Here is a 19,522-nt window from a genome sequence, read left to right on the forward strand (position 1 = left end):
TGCCAAGCAGTGGCAGTGTCACCCCAGAGGCAAACCCAGAGTACACAGCCAGGGAAAAGGCAGGAGAGAAAACAGTGGTGGAAGAACAAGTAGGCTATGAGCTCCCCATGTTCACTGGCTGACAGCTTTTCTCTCAGGAAAAGGCCTTTTCCAGTATTATTCACAGAGTAGCATGAAGGGAATTGAGATATTTTCGTTAGAATAAATATGGTTTTGTTCTGTGCTTTGCTGCAAGTGCAGTGAAGCTCCTTCAAAGACAGCAACTTCAACACAGGTATCTGCTTTAGAGGGCAATTGAAATGTTTGCTTCTACAGATCACTTCCTAACTTTTGGATCCAATATACTTTAAATCCACTTGCTCTTATGTTGACTGTCCTTGTTCCAGGAGTGGAATCAGCGGTGTGTGCTGCTCCTCTGTTAGTTGGTCCTGCTGGGCCAACTGCTTTAACACTGCAGTTCTTCCTCTATGCCTCAAATGCTGCTTCTTAAGATCCCCTTTTAATTTGTAAATACATTGGATTAAGGACTGTTCATGTGTATTAGCCATGTCCTGAGCTTGCTAATCAGAGACAAAAGAGTTAAAATATGGGAATGAATTGAATGGGATGGAATATAAGGTATGTTCCTTTCTGCAAAGATAATTGACTTGGAGTTCTTTTGGAGAGGGGAAAGATAAAGTCTCTTTGTGGTATGAAATAACAGATTTTTATTTTTTTTTCTGAATTTGTCTCACATTTTAGGAATAATAGCCTTTCTAATTCTTCTGGATTCAAATAACCTCTTTCTTGCCTTGCCAGGGTGCAAAGTGCCCTTGGTGTTGTCTAGTGCTCCTCCATCTCCCCTTCTACCGTGCTTTTCCAGGTTTCCATGGGCAGCATGAGGCACCGAAGGAATGGCAATTTTGAGAGTTCCAGACTCCTCTATTCCAGCATGTCTCGCAGCATAGACGTGGCTTGCAGCGATGCTGTGAGTACCTGCTACATGCTGGGTCTTGGGAGGGGGCCACCGTGGTGGTGGATTCTGACAAGTCAGGAGCAGGATGATGGATCTGTCACTGTCCCCTGTGTGGAGAAATCTTCCTGACCTTCAAGCAGCAGGTGACACGGTGGAACTCTTAAGGGTACCCCTTTGCTCTAAAATTGCTGCTCCTTTTGAACCCTGTAGCTTTTCTATTGTGCTTTCTTCATCATTTCTGCTTTTAAACCCTTTTCCACGCTGCAGCAAGAGACAAATTTGTCCGTGTGGAGAACCACCCCAAGCTCTTCTCGCAGCTTGATGGCCAGGGCAGCCAACATAGTTATGTTAAACATCCTTTCATGCCTGAAAGATTTGCTGATCCCAGCAATTGTGTGGCAGATTCCCTGCTCCTGATGGGTTTGCAGAAGGCCTTAATGGCCACTTCTTAGGACTTTAAGCAGGTGCTTCCCCCTCCTTTTGTTTTTTTGGTCTTGCACTGTTGTGACTTTTACTGGTTGAATGCGTTCCCTTCCGTTTTCCTTGTTTTGGATATAATGCTTTTCTGTTATAATTTTTATAATTGATAATATTTATAATAGACATAATTTATAATATATAATATTTTATAATTTTTATAGTTATGATTTTTATAAATTTATGTTACTTATATGTAATTTTTACTATTTTAATATTAAAGTATGCGATATTATAAATATTCTATAATACGATAAATAAAATATATATTATAATATAATATTTTTTCTTTGCTTGGAATAACTTGTTCTACCTGCTGTTAAACCACAAGTGTGTCAAATGGGTAAACTAAACTATAGCTGCGTGTCTTCCCTTTGTGTCCCGAGGGAAATCTTGCCCTGCAAATCTAAGCTGTGCTTGAAAGCAAACAAAACCCCCCAATCCTTTATCAGTGAGTGAGAATTGCTCTGTTTTCTTAGCTGGAAGAGGCAGATCAGGGATGAATTTGCATTCCCCGAGTGTGAAAGCCTCTCTAGGGAGTTTCAAGGTTAATAGGAGAGTTAATGGTTAAATAAGCTTTGCATTCTGCTGAGCTCCCATAAAGGAGGACTTGAAGTTGTTCTGAACTCCTGCTGGGGTCTTTGTGTGTTGAATTGAAGCAGCCCCTACCCTAAAAAACCTCCCTGTCTTCCCTTTATTTAATATTAGGATTTCTTTAGCATTGGGAAGAATGTTTGCCACAGTGTTTTTAAGCAGTATCTGTGTTCACACTGACTGTGCTGTTACTGAGATCTCTTCCATTTCGTGAGTTATCAGCAATCAACTTCTAAAAATTATTTTCCAGGATTTGGCCAACTTCATCCAAGAAAACTTTAAGAAGAGAGAATGTGTCTTTTTTACAAAGGACACCAAGTCAATGTAAGGAGATACTTTCCTCGTTTTTCAAGAATGGGGGGCTGGTAGATGAGGGGATTTCTGTCTGCAAAGGCAGGGAGTCGAGTTTTGGGGTTTTTTGTTCAGAGTCTGGATCTAGCAGTACAATCTCCCCTTGTTTGAGTTTATCCACAAGTAACTTGATGCAAAACTGATCTGATCTTCCAGCAGCTCTGTCACAGGGTTTAATATCAAATTAGGATTTGAGGCAATATATAGGTGCTTTGATGCAGCACTGGTATTGATGTATGACAAGCTATGTATCAGAGGTTTGCACAAGTGAAATTTTCCTTTTAAGCCCTAATCACAAATTTAATGCACAGGCCTTAGACAGGCACTAGGTTTTGCTCAGGCTGATGTTCCCTTAAGACAGGATATTAAACTGGCTCCATTTTCAGGCACAAGTACCAGTGCAGTGCTAGTTTGAGGACCATAACATTGCTTTGTGGTTTTTGGTCTTTTTTTTTCTTTTTGTTTTTCTTTTTTTAGTCTCAGGAGAAAAGTGATCAAACTAATACAGCTGCAGAAATCCTAATATTGAGCTCTGAGGGCTCTCTGACACCACTCTTCTCTGAAGCTGGGAGGAAAAATGCCTCAGAGAGAGGGAGGGAAATTGGTCTCATTTCAGAAGGTCTCACTTAGGGTCCTCCTCTGCCACCAAAAATGGGATGTTTGGCAAGGCACCAACAAAGTATGGAGGAGCTGGTTCTCATCAGCTTCACTTCCTGCAAGCCCTCTGGGAGAGCACCGCAGAAGTGGCTGGCTTACTGTTGTCTAGATATTTTTAAGGCAAGCTGGTTTCATTTGCAAGGTACAGCAGAGTAGAAGAAACCTTTCTAAAGGAGTCAAGCAATTAATTAGTCCTCTGTGTCCTCTGAGGAAGCAGAAATGTGGGCTATAGAGAGGACCTTTAAAATCAAGTCAGCCCAGTACCACTACTAAATCAAGTTCTCAAGTGCCACATCCACCTGATTTTGGAATACTTCTAAAGATGGTGACTCCACCACAACTCTGGGCAGCCTGTACCAATGCCTGACAGCCCTTTCCATGATTGCTTTTTCCTGATGTACAATCTGAACATCCCCTGGCACAACTTGAGGCCTTTTTCTCTTGTCCTGTCACTTGTTACCAGGGAGAGGAGGTGCAGTGAACTCGTCCTGTGTGGTTAAGAGCACAAAAAGGGAAGAAACCCCTCAGCACAGCCTGGTTCCTGAGCTATGTTCCACTTCCCAGTGCTGGGAGGAAGCAGGATCTGCTTTGTCAGGTGGCAAATCCCAGTAGGGTCCCACACACAGCTGGTTCTGTAGCTCCACCTGCTGCTTTCCTTGCTGTCAGAGCTCACTTTTCAGCGCTCAGGATTCCTCAGGGGTCTCGTGTCTATTCACTCTTCTTTCAGGGGTAACTTGTGTAAATGTGGATACCCTGAAAATCAGCACATAGAGGGCACCCAGATTAACACCACTGAAAAATGGAACTACAAGAAGCACACAAAGGAGCTTCCTACTGATGCCTTTGGGGACATTCAGTTTGAAAACTTGGGAAAAAGAGGAAAGGTAGGTGGAAATATTAAGGATATTCATGGGGCCCCTGTTGAGTACCAGTGGGAGGTCCTCAAAAGCAAGGAAGGTGAAATGGACTTTATTCCAGTGGTAGTAGATAGGCTTTGTTACCTATTTTCAGGGCTTGAGAAACAAGCTTGTGTCCCTTGTAGCCCAATTCCCTCTGTGTTACTTGTTTAGGCTGGTGATGGGAGTGAAAAGAGATTATCTCTTTCCAGGCATGGCAGGAGTGTGGGTAAATGAGGGTGATATTCAGGTATTATTTTATATCCATATAGACCAGCTTGCTCAGGCCAACAACAAATTGAATATTGTGTCTCCCAGGGTGGAGGTGCAGCAATGAGATTAAGTTCTGGAGGGATGTAAGTAAGATAAATATCTGTGGAACTTCAAAAGTTTTTTTCCTACTTGTTGTTTTTTTCCTTGTGTCTTTGCTTGGAGTGGGGACAGTGGAGGCGTGTGGGAAGAAGGAAATAGCTGCTGTTTCTGGTGATTTATACTGATACTTGTGAGAGTCACATGTGGCTGAGCTCATCTGCTTCCTCTCAATGGCTGATAAACACCAGTACAGGTTGCTTGGGACAATCAAGATAAATGAGGAAAATCAGAGCCTGATATGTAAATTAATTTGGTTTGTTTTATGCAAAGTAGCAGAAATAAGATGCATTTGAGTGGGAAATGAGACCAAAAGTTTCAAATCACGCTTAAACAGATCTGTGTACTTCATGTATTTTTTGATATGCACATTTTAGCTTTGTGCTACTTTGTTGTAAGCTGCTGTGTGACTACTGGAACAAACAGTGCTTCGCTCTGTTGCAATATTTCAGACTTCTCAAATGTTAAATATTCTTTCCTTGGGTTGTGTCTTCCCCACTTCCAGCTTTGAAAATGAGTTCATGTGCCCTCAGTTGTTTCATGTGGACTCTCAAGGCCACTGTGCATATTTCAGAGCATACTTTGTTCAAACACTACATATAAGTCTTCCAGTCCATCCCATTGGACTGTTGGCTGGAATTGTATCTCAATTCCCTGTTCTTATTCCCTACACAGCAAGTCACCTGCTGCTCCTGAAGATTGCCAAGTATTTTCTGTTGATGTGCAGCAGAGAGGACTTCAAACTCAGGGTGACCTAAGAATTGCTGTCAATTATCAGTGAGGGATGGGAAGTTTTATACCCTGCACTGTGCTTTTTAGGGCAGACGAGTCCTAAAAAGTTCTGCGCAGAACTGAGATGTGAACAGACCCCGAACAAGGTTTGAGGACAGGCTGGCAGAGCTGGGGGTGCTCACCTGGAGAAGAGAAGGCTCCAGGAAGACCTCAGAGCCCCTCCCAGTGCCTAAAGGGCCTCCAGGAAAGCTGGAGAGGGACTTGGGACAAAGGATGGAGTGGCAGGACAAGGGGAAGTGGCTTCCCACTGCCACAGGGCAGGGTTAGATGTGGTATTGGGAAGGAATTGTTCCCTGGGAGGGTGGGCAGGCCCTGGCACAGGGTGCCCCGAGAGGCTGTGGCTGTCCCTGGATCCCTGGAAGTGTCCAAGGCCAGGTTGGATGGGGTTTGGAGCAATCTGGGATAGTGGAAGGTGCTTATAGCAGGGATGGAACTAAATGAGCTTTAAACTCCCTTCCAGCCCAAACCATTCTGGGATTCTATAAAATCTCATCCTCTGTAAGTCCAGCTTTTGAGCTCTTCGTTTCTGCTGCGCTGCTCAGACCCCATAACATCCACGAGCATTGCAGTCACTGCATTTAATGTTCTGGGAGCCCAAACCCCAAAAAGGCTTCCCTGAACCACGGCCGTGGTCTGGGAGCAGCATCCAGCAGTACCAGGAGATGGCACCATTGTACTTCGGAGGAGGGAAGTGCTGAGCCGAGGAGTTCACCTGCTGGAGTGGAGCTGACAGGTTTGCTGTGGGCAGGGCTGCCCAGGTAATTTTCCCCATCTCCTACAGGGGATCTTCTCCAGTAAAACACCCAAAGCTTCATGCTGCTGAAGCTCCTTAGGGCAGCAGCTGTGGGAGTCCCTTAGCTCTTCTGTGTAGCTGCTGGAGCCTGCTCAGCACGCTCTCCCTAAATGCTTTTAACTCCTTCTGGGAACCTGTCCTGGAACACGTGAATGTTTTCATTCAAGTTCAGTGTCTCTTAGGTGGGGACATTTCCTTCTCAAAGTTGTCCTTTCATTTTGCTCTCCTGCAAATACTGGGCAATCAATGCAAAATCCTCTGTGATTCAGGTCCCAACTACTCCTTCTCATCTCTTGATTTGGCTTGTGCAGCCATGAATGTCTTCCAAAAGTGATGAAAGTGTGAAGAGGTTTTTGAAAAGCAAAGCAAGACAAGGCCAGAGAAGCTTTTATGTAAATAGAGACATGATGAGTCCACCTGAAGTCAGATTATCGCTCTTGGTGCTTTCTGGCATCTTTGTAGAGCATTCAAGCTTTATTACAAACTTGATGTATTTGTTTTGTGTTACACTTGAAGCACTGGAATGGGGATGTGTTGTGATAGGGACACCACTCACATGGAGCCTGGAATTTATTTGAATAATGTCATCAAAATACAGCTGTCATTATTATTAGCTCACCTGCAAGGATGCTGCCACTGATTCATAATCTAAGCTTTAAATAGCACCGTTGGAGTTCGTCACTGTAGTGGCGCTGTGTTCATCCTTGCAGAGTTCCTCTGAAGCTCAAGGTCACTGCTCTTGCCTCCTCTAGAGGAAGGTGGGTTGGGTGCCTGGTTGTAGGGGAAGGATAAGAGGTGCTTCAGAGGAAGAAACAAGGATTTCATCATCACCTTGCCTTTCATCTGTTGGATGTTGTTGGATGTTGGCTGTTGGAGCGAGGCTGTGAAACAGAGAAGAAAATGCAATCCCTGGGTTTTTCCCAGCCTCCTCTATTTATCTCCTGCTATATTTGTTCCCAATTTTCTCTCCCCCAAGTACATCCGCCTGTCGTGTGACACAGACTCAGAGACACTCTACGATCTCATGACCCAGCACTGGCACCTGAAAACCCCAAACCTCGTCATCTCCGTCACCGGCGGTGCCAAGAACTTCGCGCTCAAGCCCCGCATGCGCAAGATATTCAGCAGGCTGATCTACATCGCCCAGTCCAAGGGTAAACACCTGCTTCTGTGCCTCTGCTACTTCACTGCTGCACAACAGGGCTGCAGAGGTAGCAGCTCAAAGGCTCTGTGGGGAAGCAGAGTGTTCCTTTTGCTCATGCTTGGCTGCTGCACATGGGACATGTGTGACATTAATGGTTTGGAAGTAACAGGATTGGGATTTAGGCAGGTAAAAGTAGCCTGTGCTAACATAGTGGGAATTGTGTAGCATCTCTTATGTGCTTAACTGAAGAAACCCCCAAGGTCACAAAGAGGGTCTGGGTTTTGTCTTTAATGCTGTGGGAGGGTGGGTGTTTGGCTCTGCTCCCCCAGGTGACTGGGTGTTGTTCCAGGAGCTTGGATTTTCACTGGGGGGACGCACTACGGGCTGATGAAGTATATTGGGGAGGTGGTCAGAGACAACACCATCAGTCGCAGCTCCGAGGAGAACGTGGTGGCCATCGGCATCGCGGCCTGGGGCATGATCTCCAACCGGGAAACCCTCATCCGTACGGCCAACAGTGATGTAAGGAACAAACAGGATCATGGAACCATTCATGATGTTAAGGTAGAAAACTTTGGACTTCTGAGATTGTCAGGTCCAGCTGTCAGCCAGCGCTACCACCATGTTCACTATTAAACCACATCCTCAAGTGATATGTGGGTGGGGAGAGAAAGAGAAGGCTTGGCCTCAAAATGTCAGGAGCTCTTCCCAGAACAGGAGGAAAGTAAAATGTTCTCACACCCAAGTTAGTCACACACATCAGGCCTGGTGAGGAGGATTTCAGCTGTGCCAGATTTTGGCATGTCTGTGGGAGTTCAGCTGCTCTAACTCCATGTCTGGCATTGCTTTAGGGAATAACCACTCCCATGGCTATTTTACCTCTGAAATCGCCCTGCACTCCCCCACAGTAGGCATTCCCATGAGCTAGAGGCACGTAGTACCTGCTGCTGCTGTTTAGGATCTTCATTTACACTGTCATCCAACCTGTCAGATGCCCTGGGATCGCCCCCCTTGTCTCTTATCCACTAAGCATGATAGAACACTTCTAAAAAATTGTCCCACCACATAAATGAGGTGGGTGTGTCCTTGCCCTTGAATCTCTGTCAAACGCTGTGCTGGTACCCCTAGGGGAGCTTCCTGGCCCGCTACATCATGGATGACCTGAAGAGAGACCCCCTGTACTGCCTGGACAACAACCACACCCATCTCCTGCTCGTTGATAACGGCACCCACGGGCACCCCACGACAGAGGCCAAAGTGCGGACCCAGCTGGAGAAGTACATTTCGGAGCGGGTCATCCCAGGTATCCTCCTTCCCATGTCTGTGCCTGCTTTGGGGCTGTTCCACAGTGATTTTCTTGGAATAAGAAAGTAGTGGCAGCATCCTGTGGCTGCTGAGCTGGAAGGGATCATGTTTGTTAACCACAATGCATCTGAAAGTCAGGAGTAACCTGCCCTCTCCAGAGCAGCACCTTCCCTCGTCTTCCTTTCTGTATAGCCTTTGTGTCAAAAATCCTTCATTTCAGCCACACAGCCCTTCTCTCCCTTCGTCTTGGAAGCTTCTATATACATCCCACCTATCACTGAATTCCAGGTAGCTGGAGCACAATTACACAGGAGCTGAAATTAGGCTTTTACCAAAATCTTTATTTATGAGGGTGACTGAGCTGCCTGCAACCTGCCTGCTAAATAATCTTTCACCCACTTCTTTACCAAAGCAAAAAAAGAAAAGAAGTCAAAGGCCTTAGCAGGAAATCCTTAAAAAGCTTTTGGGCATGTTGTTGTTTGGGTTTGTTTGTGGTTGGTTTTTTTTTTGTTTGTTTGTTTTTTGCAATGTCTCTCAGGCACTAGCTGCTAGAGTTACAGAATTCTTACCTTTATTTTACGGTTGAAAGTGTGAACTTGGAGGTTCTGTACCTTGTGTTTGTGATAAGAACCTTTCGCTGAGACTCAAAATGGTCAAAGAAGTGGATAAATACAATAAGAGTCCATTTTAAGGACTTGAGATAGCAAAAATTAGGATTTCTAGAAGGGAAAAGCTGTTGGAGAAGGGTGTCTCAAGTCAGCTATGCAGAATGTTGGGCAAAACTGAGTTTTCATTAAAAACAGCTGTTGGTAACTGGTAAAATCAGCAGCTAACTAGTATCTGTGTGAATGGCTTGGAAATTCTTTCACTGTACTCAGGAATAATAAGTTGTTTGAGCTGCATCAATTGATTTAATCTTTTTCCTTCTTTTTTTGTATTGTATTTCATATTTCACAGAATCTAATTACGGTGGGAAGATCCCAATTGTGTGTTTTGCCCAAGGTGGTGGGAAGGAGACTTTGAAAGTAAGTTCATTTCTTTTATTTGTTTCCAGGAATGACAATAGGGGCATTGCTCTAATATTGAAGACTGATTACTCCAAAAGAGACTTGATGAAGTAGACAGAGCTGTTATTTACAGAAACTTGCCTAGCACTTGCTGCAGAAGGACCTTGTTTGCAATTTAAGCCGAAGAAGTTTGTTTCTGTGCAAGGTTTCTGCCTTGGGCTGACATCCTGGAAAAGTCCTGTCCCTGTCTGGGACAGTTCAGTTGTCTCAGTTCTTCCACATCACAGAATGTGAAGGGACATTAAAGACCACTCAGTTTCCACCCCCTGCTGTGGGCAGGGACACCTTTCAATAATTTCCTCCTAATGTAAATAAAATTTTCTCTTCTTGTAGTTTAAAACCATATCCCCTTGTCCCATCACTATCTGCCCATGTAAAAAGTTGCTCTCTTTCTTATAAGCCCATTTGAGTACTGGAAGGCCACATTTTAAATCTAGTTTAGATCTAGACCTGGTTTAAATTTTAGCAGCTGAGCGCAGGGTAAGAGGGCCTTGCTGACTCTGACCCTTCTCAGCTGACATGGGGAAGGACCAGGCATCATCTTCAAACAGCTGACAGGCAGGAGGAGGATGAAGAGAAGAAGTTTCTTGAAACAGGATGTGTAAGTGACACTGAGGGAAGAAAGGGGAAAGGGAGATGGAGATGGCTTCTGAATCTCTCCCAGGGTTGTTACTTGCCCATTCACCTTGCCAGAGCAAAGATAAGTGGCCTGAGGGAGCAAAGGGACCTGACCCAGGATTTTCAAAGTGAGGGGATGTGGAGTCAGGCTGTGTGGGAAGGCAACAGTAATGTGACAGGCCCTGACCAACTATAGGAATAGCTGATTTAGCCTGTACTAAAGAGCTGGGAAAGGGGCTGGAATTTGCAAGAGAGTAGGATGCAGCAAAAATAAGGTCAAAGCAGCATGATATTTATCATTATTTTGTTTGTAGATGTTATCTTGGTGCTTCCTGATCTGACCAGAGCTGTGCTGTTAGTGTTGAAATTAATCAAACTACTTGGCTTGTCAGGAGGATAAACAATGTGATTTCTAGGCATAATCTTTGCTATCACTTCACTGCTGGTGTTAATCAATTGGTCTGAACCAGTGTGTGAAATTCCAGGTTGTTATCCCAGCCTCCCTGTATGTTTTCTGGGAGTTTGGTTCCATTCACATGATGAATTTTATCTTTTCCCAATTGTTGATGAATGCAGATGCAGTGTTACTCAGGTCCTGAGATGAAATGAAGCATCCATTCAGGTTTTAGAGGAAAGCTGTGCTCAGGGAGTTGTGTTGAATATATCCACTTCCTTTTAGCTCCAAATTGCTGATGTTTGAGAAGGGATTTGGCCATCACTGAAGGAGCTGACTGACTGCCAGGTGCTGTAGCTGTGCAGGCTTACGATTATGCATTTTTTGGAGAGACCTCAAACCCACTGTTTAGCAGTGATGCATTCCACAGACTTAGTAGCTGCCTAACCAGAATGAGTAAAAGCCTTGTTAAATCAAATGCGTAATTCCTGGCAAGAGGTTCCTCTGGCAAGTACCTGGATGATGGTTCATTTAAGGGTTCATGCCACCCTCTTGGCTATTTCATAGAATCATGATAACACTGAGATTGGAAAAGACTTCAAAGGTCCCAAAGTCCAGTGGTCAACACAGCACCATTATCATGTTCACCCCTGAAACGTGCCCTCAGGTGCTACATCCAAACATTTTTTTGAGCACTTGAGGGATGGTGACTTCCTTAAGCAGCCTGTTCCAGTCCTTCACAACCCTTTCAGTGAAGAATATTTCATTATATCCAACCTAAACCTCTCCTGGTGCAACGTAAGGCTGTTTTATGTCATGCTGAGTTTTTGTTTCTGTAAGTGCACTGAGATACTCGTGCCTGCCCTATTGCTTGTTTGTAGGTGGAGCCTTTTTCCAAGGAGTAAATTGAGTCTCTGACCAGCCCAAATGGCTCAGCAGAGTCCATGCTGTGGGTGTCTGCCCTTGCCATGCCTTGGTCTTAGCAGTGCTGGCCAGGAAAGGCTCCCTCTTTCTCAGCTTCTGTGACTGGTGCATGATGACAAGAATCAGCACTAGCAAGGGAGAAGTAAAACTGTTCCAAGCTTCTGTTTTAAATTCCCTGTGATGTAAAGCATGCACTTTAGCTGAACCCTTCTTTAGAAAACCACTTTCATCTAGCTGATAAGAAAAGCCTCCTTGCCTCTGTCAGAGACCTGCTCTTCAGTTGACAGGAGCAATGTGCACATGATTTTGATGACTCCAAGTTGATTTTTTTTTTTTTTTTTTGTTCTCAAGAAACTGTTCTAACTAATACATATTCTGTCAGTGCTTGATGATAATTTGCATTGACTCCCTTTGTGCAATTTGCTGGCAGCCAGCTTATGCTGTGACTCTCTTCTCAGTAGTGATGCAAATGAAATCAGTGGCTCCTGCAGTGGTCTTTGCACCAGGAGGGTTAATGGTCCTTCCAGCATGATTTCAGCAGATTTTTGTCTTGCTGTTAATCCATGTACAATGTTGCTGTGTGAGAAATCATGTAAGTGGCTACTTGGAGACTTTCGGTAACATTAGAGTTCGATGTTCTTGCTATGCTACAGAAGTAATTTCTTTGTAAAACACTGGTGTTTCTGCCTCCAGCAAATAAATCCAGAGCCCTTGGTCTCAGCTGAGCAATGCTGTGCCATAAACCAGCTGTGACTGTAGCTGGGCAGCAGTGTTGTGTGACCTGAATGCCATTTCCACTTGGCAATTGTCCTGATCTGCTGCTCCACTCTAAAACTGAACAGCCTGGTCTAGTGGAAGGTACCCCTGCCCATGGCAGGGGGTGGAACAAGATGTGCTTTGAGATCCCTCCCAACACAGATTGTTCTATGATTCTATGAAAATTTGGCAGATGGTGATTTCTGACCCTCAGTCTCTGGGGCTCTTCACAGCCCTCTCTCATGAGATGGATGATGCTTTAAAGAGTTGTCACTGGTAATGTATCAGTGGATAACAATAAAAATACTGCTGTGGACCATGGATTTCTGTTGTTCTCTAGGCTTCCTTGCTCAATAGCAGGCTCTAGTAACAGGCTTCAAGTGCTCTCCTCTCCCTCTGTCTCCTTAGTCCATCAACGTAGCAATCAAGAGCAAGATTCCCTGTGTGGTGGTGGAAGGCTCCGGGCGCATTGCCGATGTCATTGCCAGCCTGGTGGAGGCTGAAGGCACTCTTGCTTCTTCCTGTGTCAAGGAGAGCCTGCTCAGGTTCCTGCCTCGCACCATTTCCAGGCTCTCAGAAGAGGAGACTGAGAGCTGGATCAAATGGGTGAGTGTGGGGTGCAGCTGGTGCCGTCCAAGTCAGGGGCGTTGCTCTCTGGTGATACCTGTGGGGTGTACAGGGCTCCTTGGCGTGTTACCTCTGTGCAAAGAAGGAAAATTCTGAATCTACAGGGATTGGAACAAAAACATTGAGGGGGCTGCAATTGGGTCAGCATGTGTCTGATCACAGGAAAGTGAAGATAGTTCCAGAAGGATCTCTTCCCTGTGGAGTGTGGTGCTGCTGAAGGCAGTGTTCCCTGTCTGGCCACACTCCTCGCAGCTTCTGCTGGGCTGCTTTGGTATGTGCCTCTTCCTGCATCAGAAATGGCCAAGGTTATTTGTCTGCTATGTGCTAAAATGAAATTAACTCTACAAAGCTTCATTATGTGAGAAATTATCTGGTTTTGACAAAGCACGAGGAGGTAAAGACTGTTCTCTAACAAACTGCTTGACATAAGCTGAAACTTGGGCTGACATAATCTTTTCTACTTCAGAAGTCGCTTCTAATTACTGAGATTATATCTTCTTGTTAAAGATGATCTGCATAGGGGAATCACAGTTATTTGCTGTATGTTCAGAGGATAATTAATGTTGTCCTTTGGTGACTTTAAAATCAAGCTCATTATCTACTTCTGTTTGGGCTTGTTTAAATTTGTTAAAAACCAGGATTGATGAGAAGCAGCTTTGCTATGATGTGGTGGCAAATTTCTTTTTAAAAGGATCTTGGAGATGTGCTACTAAATAGCCTTGATAGCTTTGAAACAGAACATTTTTTAATTTTTTTATAGATCAAAGAAGTCCTCGAGAGCCCTCATTTACTGACAGTGATCAAAATAGAAGAAGCTGGAGATGAAATTGTGAGCAATGCCATTTCCTTTGCCCTGTACAAAGGCAAGTAATTGTTTTTCTGGGTTTGTTTGTGGATTTAAAAATAAATGGAAAAAGGATGGCTATTTATTCTCTAGAACAGGTTTCCTCAGAGCAGTGCCATCTCTCTAGAGCTAAGCTCTTGCCATGGTGTGGAGCCTGCCTTCCTCTGAAGGGGTGTGAGCAGGCCACAGCAGCAGTGTGGGATCTCTCAATGTAGGCAAGATCCAAACCACATAATTGGGAAGGCATTTTGGAGAGCCTTAGGGATGCTGGTAGGACCCCATTGAAACCCTGCAGAGTCTTTCTTGTGTAGAGGGTGCAGGACTCTGAGGAGCCTGAAGGAAGCCTTGTGCTCATCTTGGTTATGATGTGCTCCTGGCAGCTCCTTTGTGGCTTGTCTTGGACCATAAATTTATCCCTGAGCCTCCAGCATCCTCCAGCCTCCAGCCAGGAAGATGTGCATGAGTCTGGGGAGAGCCACTTGGAAGGAGTCTTGTCCTGCTGGTGTGGGAAGCAGAGCTCATAAATATGCCTGGTCTTTAGCAAGAGATTGTTCCTCCTCTGCAGCTTTCAGCACCAATGAGCATGACAGGGATAACTGGAATGGGCAGCTGAAGCTGCTACTGGAGTGGAACCAGCTGGACCTGGCCAGCGATGAGATCTTCACCAATGACCGAAACTGGGAGGTACAGCCCCTTTCTGAGTGAGTGCAGGGAACTGTGGGGAGGGACACATCCCAACAGGAACCACTGTCTCAGCGCCTCAGCTCTCATCTCTGCTGTGACTAGGACAGGATCCCAGGGCACAGCTGAAGCTGTGTAAGGGGAAGGTCAGGCTGGATCTCAGGGCAAGGTTCTTCCCCCAGAGGGAGCTGGGCACTGCCCAGGCTCCCCAGGGAATGGGCACAGCCCCAAGGCTGCCAGAGCCCAAGGAGCATTTGAATAATGCTCTCAAGGATGCACAGGGTGGGATTGATGGAGTGTCTGTGCAGAGCCAGGGGTGTCAGACTTGATGATCCTTGTGGGTCCTTTCTAATTCAGGATATTCCATAAAGCCATGGTCCATCATTCCATGATGATCCATTCTATGATCACTGGTTGCAAAGGTGATGTGCCCATGCCAGGAATGCTCTGGGCTGTCCAGCTAAGGCAATTGTGTGCAGAGAAAAACATGGTTCTGATGAAAATGTGACAGTGACACTGTGTCAGGCCTTAAATAAGATTCACATGTCTCATGTGATCCCTAACATTTGCTTTTCCATTTCTCCCTAGTCTGCTGACCTACAGGATGTGATGTTCACAGCCCTGGTGAAAGACAGACCCAAATTTGTCCGGCTCTTCCTAGAAAATGGCTTGGATCTGCGGAAGTTCCTCACCACAGAGGTCCTGAGGGAGCTGTACACCAACAACTTCAGCAGCCTGGTGTTCAAGAACCTGCAGATTGCCAAGAACTCCTACAACGATGCCCTCCTCACCTTCGTGTGGAAGATGGTGGAGGATTTCCGGAGAGGTTTCAAAAGAGATTACAAAAACAGCAAGGATGAGATGGAGATCCAGCTTTCAGTGAGTAATGAGCAGTTTGATCCTGCTGTGAATGAGATTGTCTGGACTGCAGTAGTTAAAGCAGAAAGTGCCTTTTACACAAATATTCTTTAATGCCAGCTTCTGGAAGAAGAGGGAGGCTGATTCTTCCTTGTCAAATACAAGGTTTTAATAGAAGTACCAAATATAACCTAACTCACCATAGTGTCTGACAACTGGCAGAGAGCTGAGAGAGGGGATTGGTGGGGTGGCTGTGAAAGGAAGAAAATAAAAAACCAGGACAGTCCAGGCTCAGCTTTGTTCCAGTTGAAAAGATTTGGTGATCTTAGTTCTGAGTTCTTGCTCCCTTTTTCAGGAGGAGTGTCCTATCACAAGGCACCCGTTGCAAGCTCTGTTTATTTGGTCAGTTCTTCAGAACAAGAAAGAGTTGTCCAAAGTCATTTGGGAGCAAGTAAGTTGAGTTCTCCTTTATTCTTTGTGGGCAGTGCAGTGGGTTCTGTGTCTTTGGTTTATCAGCTTTGAAAAGGCTCCACATCCAGCTTCAAACACAACACCACAAGAGATAACTGCTAGATGATTCTCAGTGGATTTTATACTGCCCATGGTGTGTCTGGATGTGGACTTAATACTTTCAGCTCCTAAGGCTGTGTGTCAGCAGTCCACATCCGTTGAATGTTGTCAGGTGTGCTCAAGCTGGGATGCCAAGTTCCCACCCTTTCCACAGCATGGATGGGTTCTGATTCCAGGTGTTTGATTGAAATCCAGTCTCTAATTTGGATTAGACAGTAATTTAAGGATTGTAGACTCAAATAGATCAGTCTGGACTGGGAAGAATGCAAAACAGAGAATAATTTTTGAAGGATTCCACCTCATACAGTGGAAGGTGTCCCTGACTGTGGCAGAGGGTTGGGACAAGATGGCCTTTAAGGTCCTTTCCAACCCAAATCATTGTGGTTTCAGGATTCTATCATCATGTTCCCTTCTCAAAGGGATTTTCATGACTTTACTCTCTGTCTCTGCAGACCAGAGGCTGCACTTTGGCAGCCCTGGGGGCCAGTAAGCTCCTGAAAAGCATGGCCAAGGTGAAGAATGATATAAATGCTGCTGGTGAATCTGAGGAACTCGCGAACGAGTATGAGACAAGAGCAGTAGGTAAGTGCCTGCTCTTTGAGTCCTTTAGAAATTTAGTGGGAAGGGTCAGAGACCAGGGAATTAAAAACTAGATATCCAATGTTAAATACACTTTTCTTTTATGTCAACATGTGATTTTACTTACTGCTTGGGCATTCCTTCCATACCATTTGTTCCCAGTAGAAATTTTGTGCCCTGTTGTAAGAGCTTGGCTTCAAAAGGTGGGTGTTGTGAAGTGGGTTTTGGGGGTATTTTTCCTCCTTAAGGAAGGAGAACAGCCAGTTCTCCTGGCTTTTTTCTGAGAATATGTGGAGAATTTTATTCATGGGAAAGAAAAGCTACTTAGCTCTACTGACAAGGCTGAAGAAGGGTGCCCACAAACAGGAAGGAGAATATGGAAAAGAGGAAACTTTCCACAAGAGTACTGGTAGTATTCAGCATTGGGAAAAACGTGGGACCACTTTTGGGGAGTGATAAAAAGTTGCAGGTAAAAAGTAGACTGATGCTGTGACTTTATAAGGACCAGCTCAAGGCCACGCTGGATGCAACTTCCTTGTTTTCAGAGAGTATCTCCTATTCCACAAAGCAAAAACTGTTCTTTAAAGGTATCTACATCCCTCAGGCCTGATGATTTAGCAAGACACTAAGGAGTGAACAGTGCACTTCCTAGTGAAAAAGCATCAGATTCTGACTCTTGCAACTCTACTGTTCATTTTGAACTGATTATAATTCATTAGATCAATGCCAAATGGAATTTAAGAAAAGAGGATGAAACAAGTAGATTTACAGAGTCCTTTATGGAGAAATTCACATTTTTTACTCAATTTTTAGAGAGCAGAGCTAAATGCTCTCTGTGTGATAGTGTTACAGTTTTCCATCTGGATCTGAATTCCATGTCAAAAGTTGAAGATGTGCAAGTGGGGTTGCAAGGGGATGCATGGTCATTCTGCAGTGCTGAAGACATGGAAAGGGTTCTTGTCTACATGCTTTGCTATTACAAATATTACACTAAAGATATTTGCACCCGACTTGATGGGAAAGTGAAGTTGGAGCTCAGTGTGGAGCTGCTTCTTTCTTGCAGAGCTTTTCACTGAGTGCTACAGCAATGACGAAGACCTGGCTGAGCAGCTGCTGACTTATTCCTGTGAAGCCTGGGGAGGGAGCAACTGTCTGGAGCTAGCAGTGGAAGCCAGAGACCAGCAGTTTATTGCCCAGCCAGGTGTGCAGGTAATGGCAGTGAAGGAAAGGTGAACCTCTTGTGCTCTAACAGGGGGTGTGGTTCCTCTACCCACAAATGTAAATCAGGAGGAAAAAATCATGACTTGGGGCTATAAATCATAAGGAACTGGTTAATAAACACTGCCTGAAGTGATTTCTGCTTTGGGCATGCACAGTGTGGCTGTAACAGCCAGCATGGATGAGCATTGCATATAATGCAATGGTTTAGAAGTGTTTTATCAATCAGGTCAAGTCCTGCTCAGCCTCACTTTTACCTCCTCAACATGCAGATGGAGGATGGCTGCCCTGAGGAGCCAGCATGCTGTTACTGATGCAGAAAGCTTTCTGTTCTGTTGAAACAGAAATCCTCTAGTATTTTGATTGAAATCTCAAAGTTCAGGGTTTATTTTTACCAAATCAAGTGTTCTAAAATAGCATTCCTAAGTTGTTTTGTTGCTGTTAGACCAAGTGAGGGTGTTTTTCTTTGCTGCAGAATTTCCTTTCCAAGCAGTGGTATGGAGAGATTTCAAGAGACACTAAGAACTGGAAGATCATAATGTGCCTATTCTTTTTCCCTTTGATAGGCTGTGGTTTCATCTCATTCAGGTAATCAATTGACTTTCATTAGTGGGAAAATTTTTCAGAGGGAAAGCAAGTTAATTAATTAATTGTAGAATCTTAGGGCAAGTCAGGCTGGGTGGAGATCATCCAGTCCAACCCTGTGCTCAGAGGGTCAGCTGGAGCAGGTTGCCCAGGACTGTGTCCAGTTTGGGATATCTCCATGGGTGGAAACTCCACAGGCACTCTTGGGAAGCTGTTTTACGTTCAGTCAGTCTTAGATAAAGGTATTAGAAGCCAAATGAGCTTTTGACAGTTTGTTTCACTCTGATCTTGGATTGAAGATTAAAGAATCACAGGCTGGCTTAAAGCTTACCTTGTTCCAACCTCTGCCAAGAGCAGGGACACTTTCCACTGTCCCAGGTGTCTCCAAGCTCCATCCAGGCTGGAAGATGAGCCAGTTTACTGGAGTGCCTGGGGGCAGTGGATGCAGGATTGAAGTAACATCCTGAGCTAGACTTTGCACCCTTCTCACTTTCGCTTTGAAGAACACAAATATTTCCAGGCATAAAAGCTATGCTTTGAGACCTTTTCCCTCTTTTAATTCCTCAGGAAAAAGCCTGTGGAGAAGAGTAAGAAACTCTTCTTATATTATGTGTCTTTCTTCACCTCCCCCTTTGTGGTCTTCTCCTGGAACGTCATCTTCTACATTGCTTTCCTGTTGCTCTTCGCCTACGTGTTGCTGATGGATTTCCAGAAGGAACCCACGGCCCTGGAGATCATCCTTTACGTGCTGGTCTTCGTTCTACTTTGTGATGAAGTGAGACAAGTAGGCAGCGCTTGCAAGCCCAGAAAGCTTAGTGTCAGAGCCACAGCCTCGTGCTTTTCCCCTCCCAAGGCAGTGCAGGCTGCTGCTCAGGGGAAGCACTTCAGAGCAGAGGTAGCTCAGGGCTCAATGAGGGATTTTTCCCTCTGATGTTGAATTCCTGCTTGTGCCCCTCTGGCTGCAGTGTCTGTGCACCAAGAGGATAAGCTGATGCCAGTGCAGGTGTTTACCAGGAATGCTGGGCTTGCCAAGGTAGTTGATAATAAAGGGTTAGATTTAGCACATTTATCTTGGTGCAAAGCTTTAAATTAAGTCATTCCTGCCTCTCTTCTCTACATTCCACCCCCTTTAATTTTTATTTTACCAATAAGCCACATACCTTTATGCATTTCTGTTTAGCTTTTAAGCATCTATACAGTTTTTGCTGGTTTAGAGTAGACTCGGAGACCAGCTTTGGGTTACCTGAGGTGTGGGAACAGCATGTGGGACTGCCTTTATAGCCAGCCACTTAGGTGGTATCTTCTCCTCACTGGTGGGTTTTGGGCAGGCTGGTCTCTGCCAGTCCATGGTCAGGGCGGTGGGAGGATGCTGGAGGGGTCAGAAGAGCAGTGGGTGTGTGGGTTTGGTGCAGTGCTGCTTTCTCCTGTAAGGCCTGAATCACCTTGGGAGTGTTTGTGGGTGGTCTGC

At 45.0% G+C, this 19,522-nt stretch overlaps 1 protein-coding gene across 1 annotated transcript in view; it reads left to right on the plus strand.

The window, feature by feature from the left end:
- Positions 1 to 877: 877 nt before the first annotated feature.
- Positions 878 to 19,522, plus strand: part of TRPM8 (transient receptor potential cation channel subfamily M member 8) — a 30,627-nt gene continuing 11,982 nt past the window's right edge. Inside the window, exons 1-16 of the mRNA XM_058839779.1 lie at positions 878 to 967; positions 2,277 to 2,350; positions 3,762 to 3,918; positions 6,861 to 7,038; positions 7,378 to 7,550; positions 8,157 to 8,331; positions 9,291 to 9,358; positions 12,501 to 12,698; positions 13,480 to 13,582; positions 14,129 to 14,247; positions 14,833 to 15,123; positions 15,458 to 15,553; positions 16,125 to 16,254; positions 17,315 to 17,460; positions 17,945 to 18,057; positions 18,622 to 18,838. Coding sequence (XP_058695762.1) covers positions 878 to 967; positions 2,277 to 2,350; positions 3,762 to 3,918; positions 6,861 to 7,038; positions 7,378 to 7,550; positions 8,157 to 8,331; positions 9,291 to 9,358; positions 12,501 to 12,698; positions 13,480 to 13,582; positions 14,129 to 14,247; positions 14,833 to 15,123; positions 15,458 to 15,553; positions 16,125 to 16,254; positions 17,315 to 17,460; positions 17,945 to 18,057; positions 18,622 to 18,838 — 2,328 coding nt within the window. The remainder of the gene's footprint in view (positions 968 to 2,276; positions 2,351 to 3,761; positions 3,919 to 6,860; positions 7,039 to 7,377; positions 7,551 to 8,156; positions 8,332 to 9,290; positions 9,359 to 12,500; positions 12,699 to 13,479; positions 13,583 to 14,128; positions 14,248 to 14,832; positions 15,124 to 15,457; positions 15,554 to 16,124; positions 16,255 to 17,314; positions 17,461 to 17,944; positions 18,058 to 18,621; positions 18,839 to 19,522) is intronic.

The sequence above is a fragment of the Poecile atricapillus genome, chromosome 5 (assembly GCF_030490865.1).
Source record: "Poecile atricapillus isolate bPoeAtr1 chromosome 5, bPoeAtr1.hap1, whole genome shotgun sequence".
NCBI lineage: Eukaryota > Metazoa > Chordata > Aves > Passeriformes > Paridae > Poecile > Poecile atricapillus.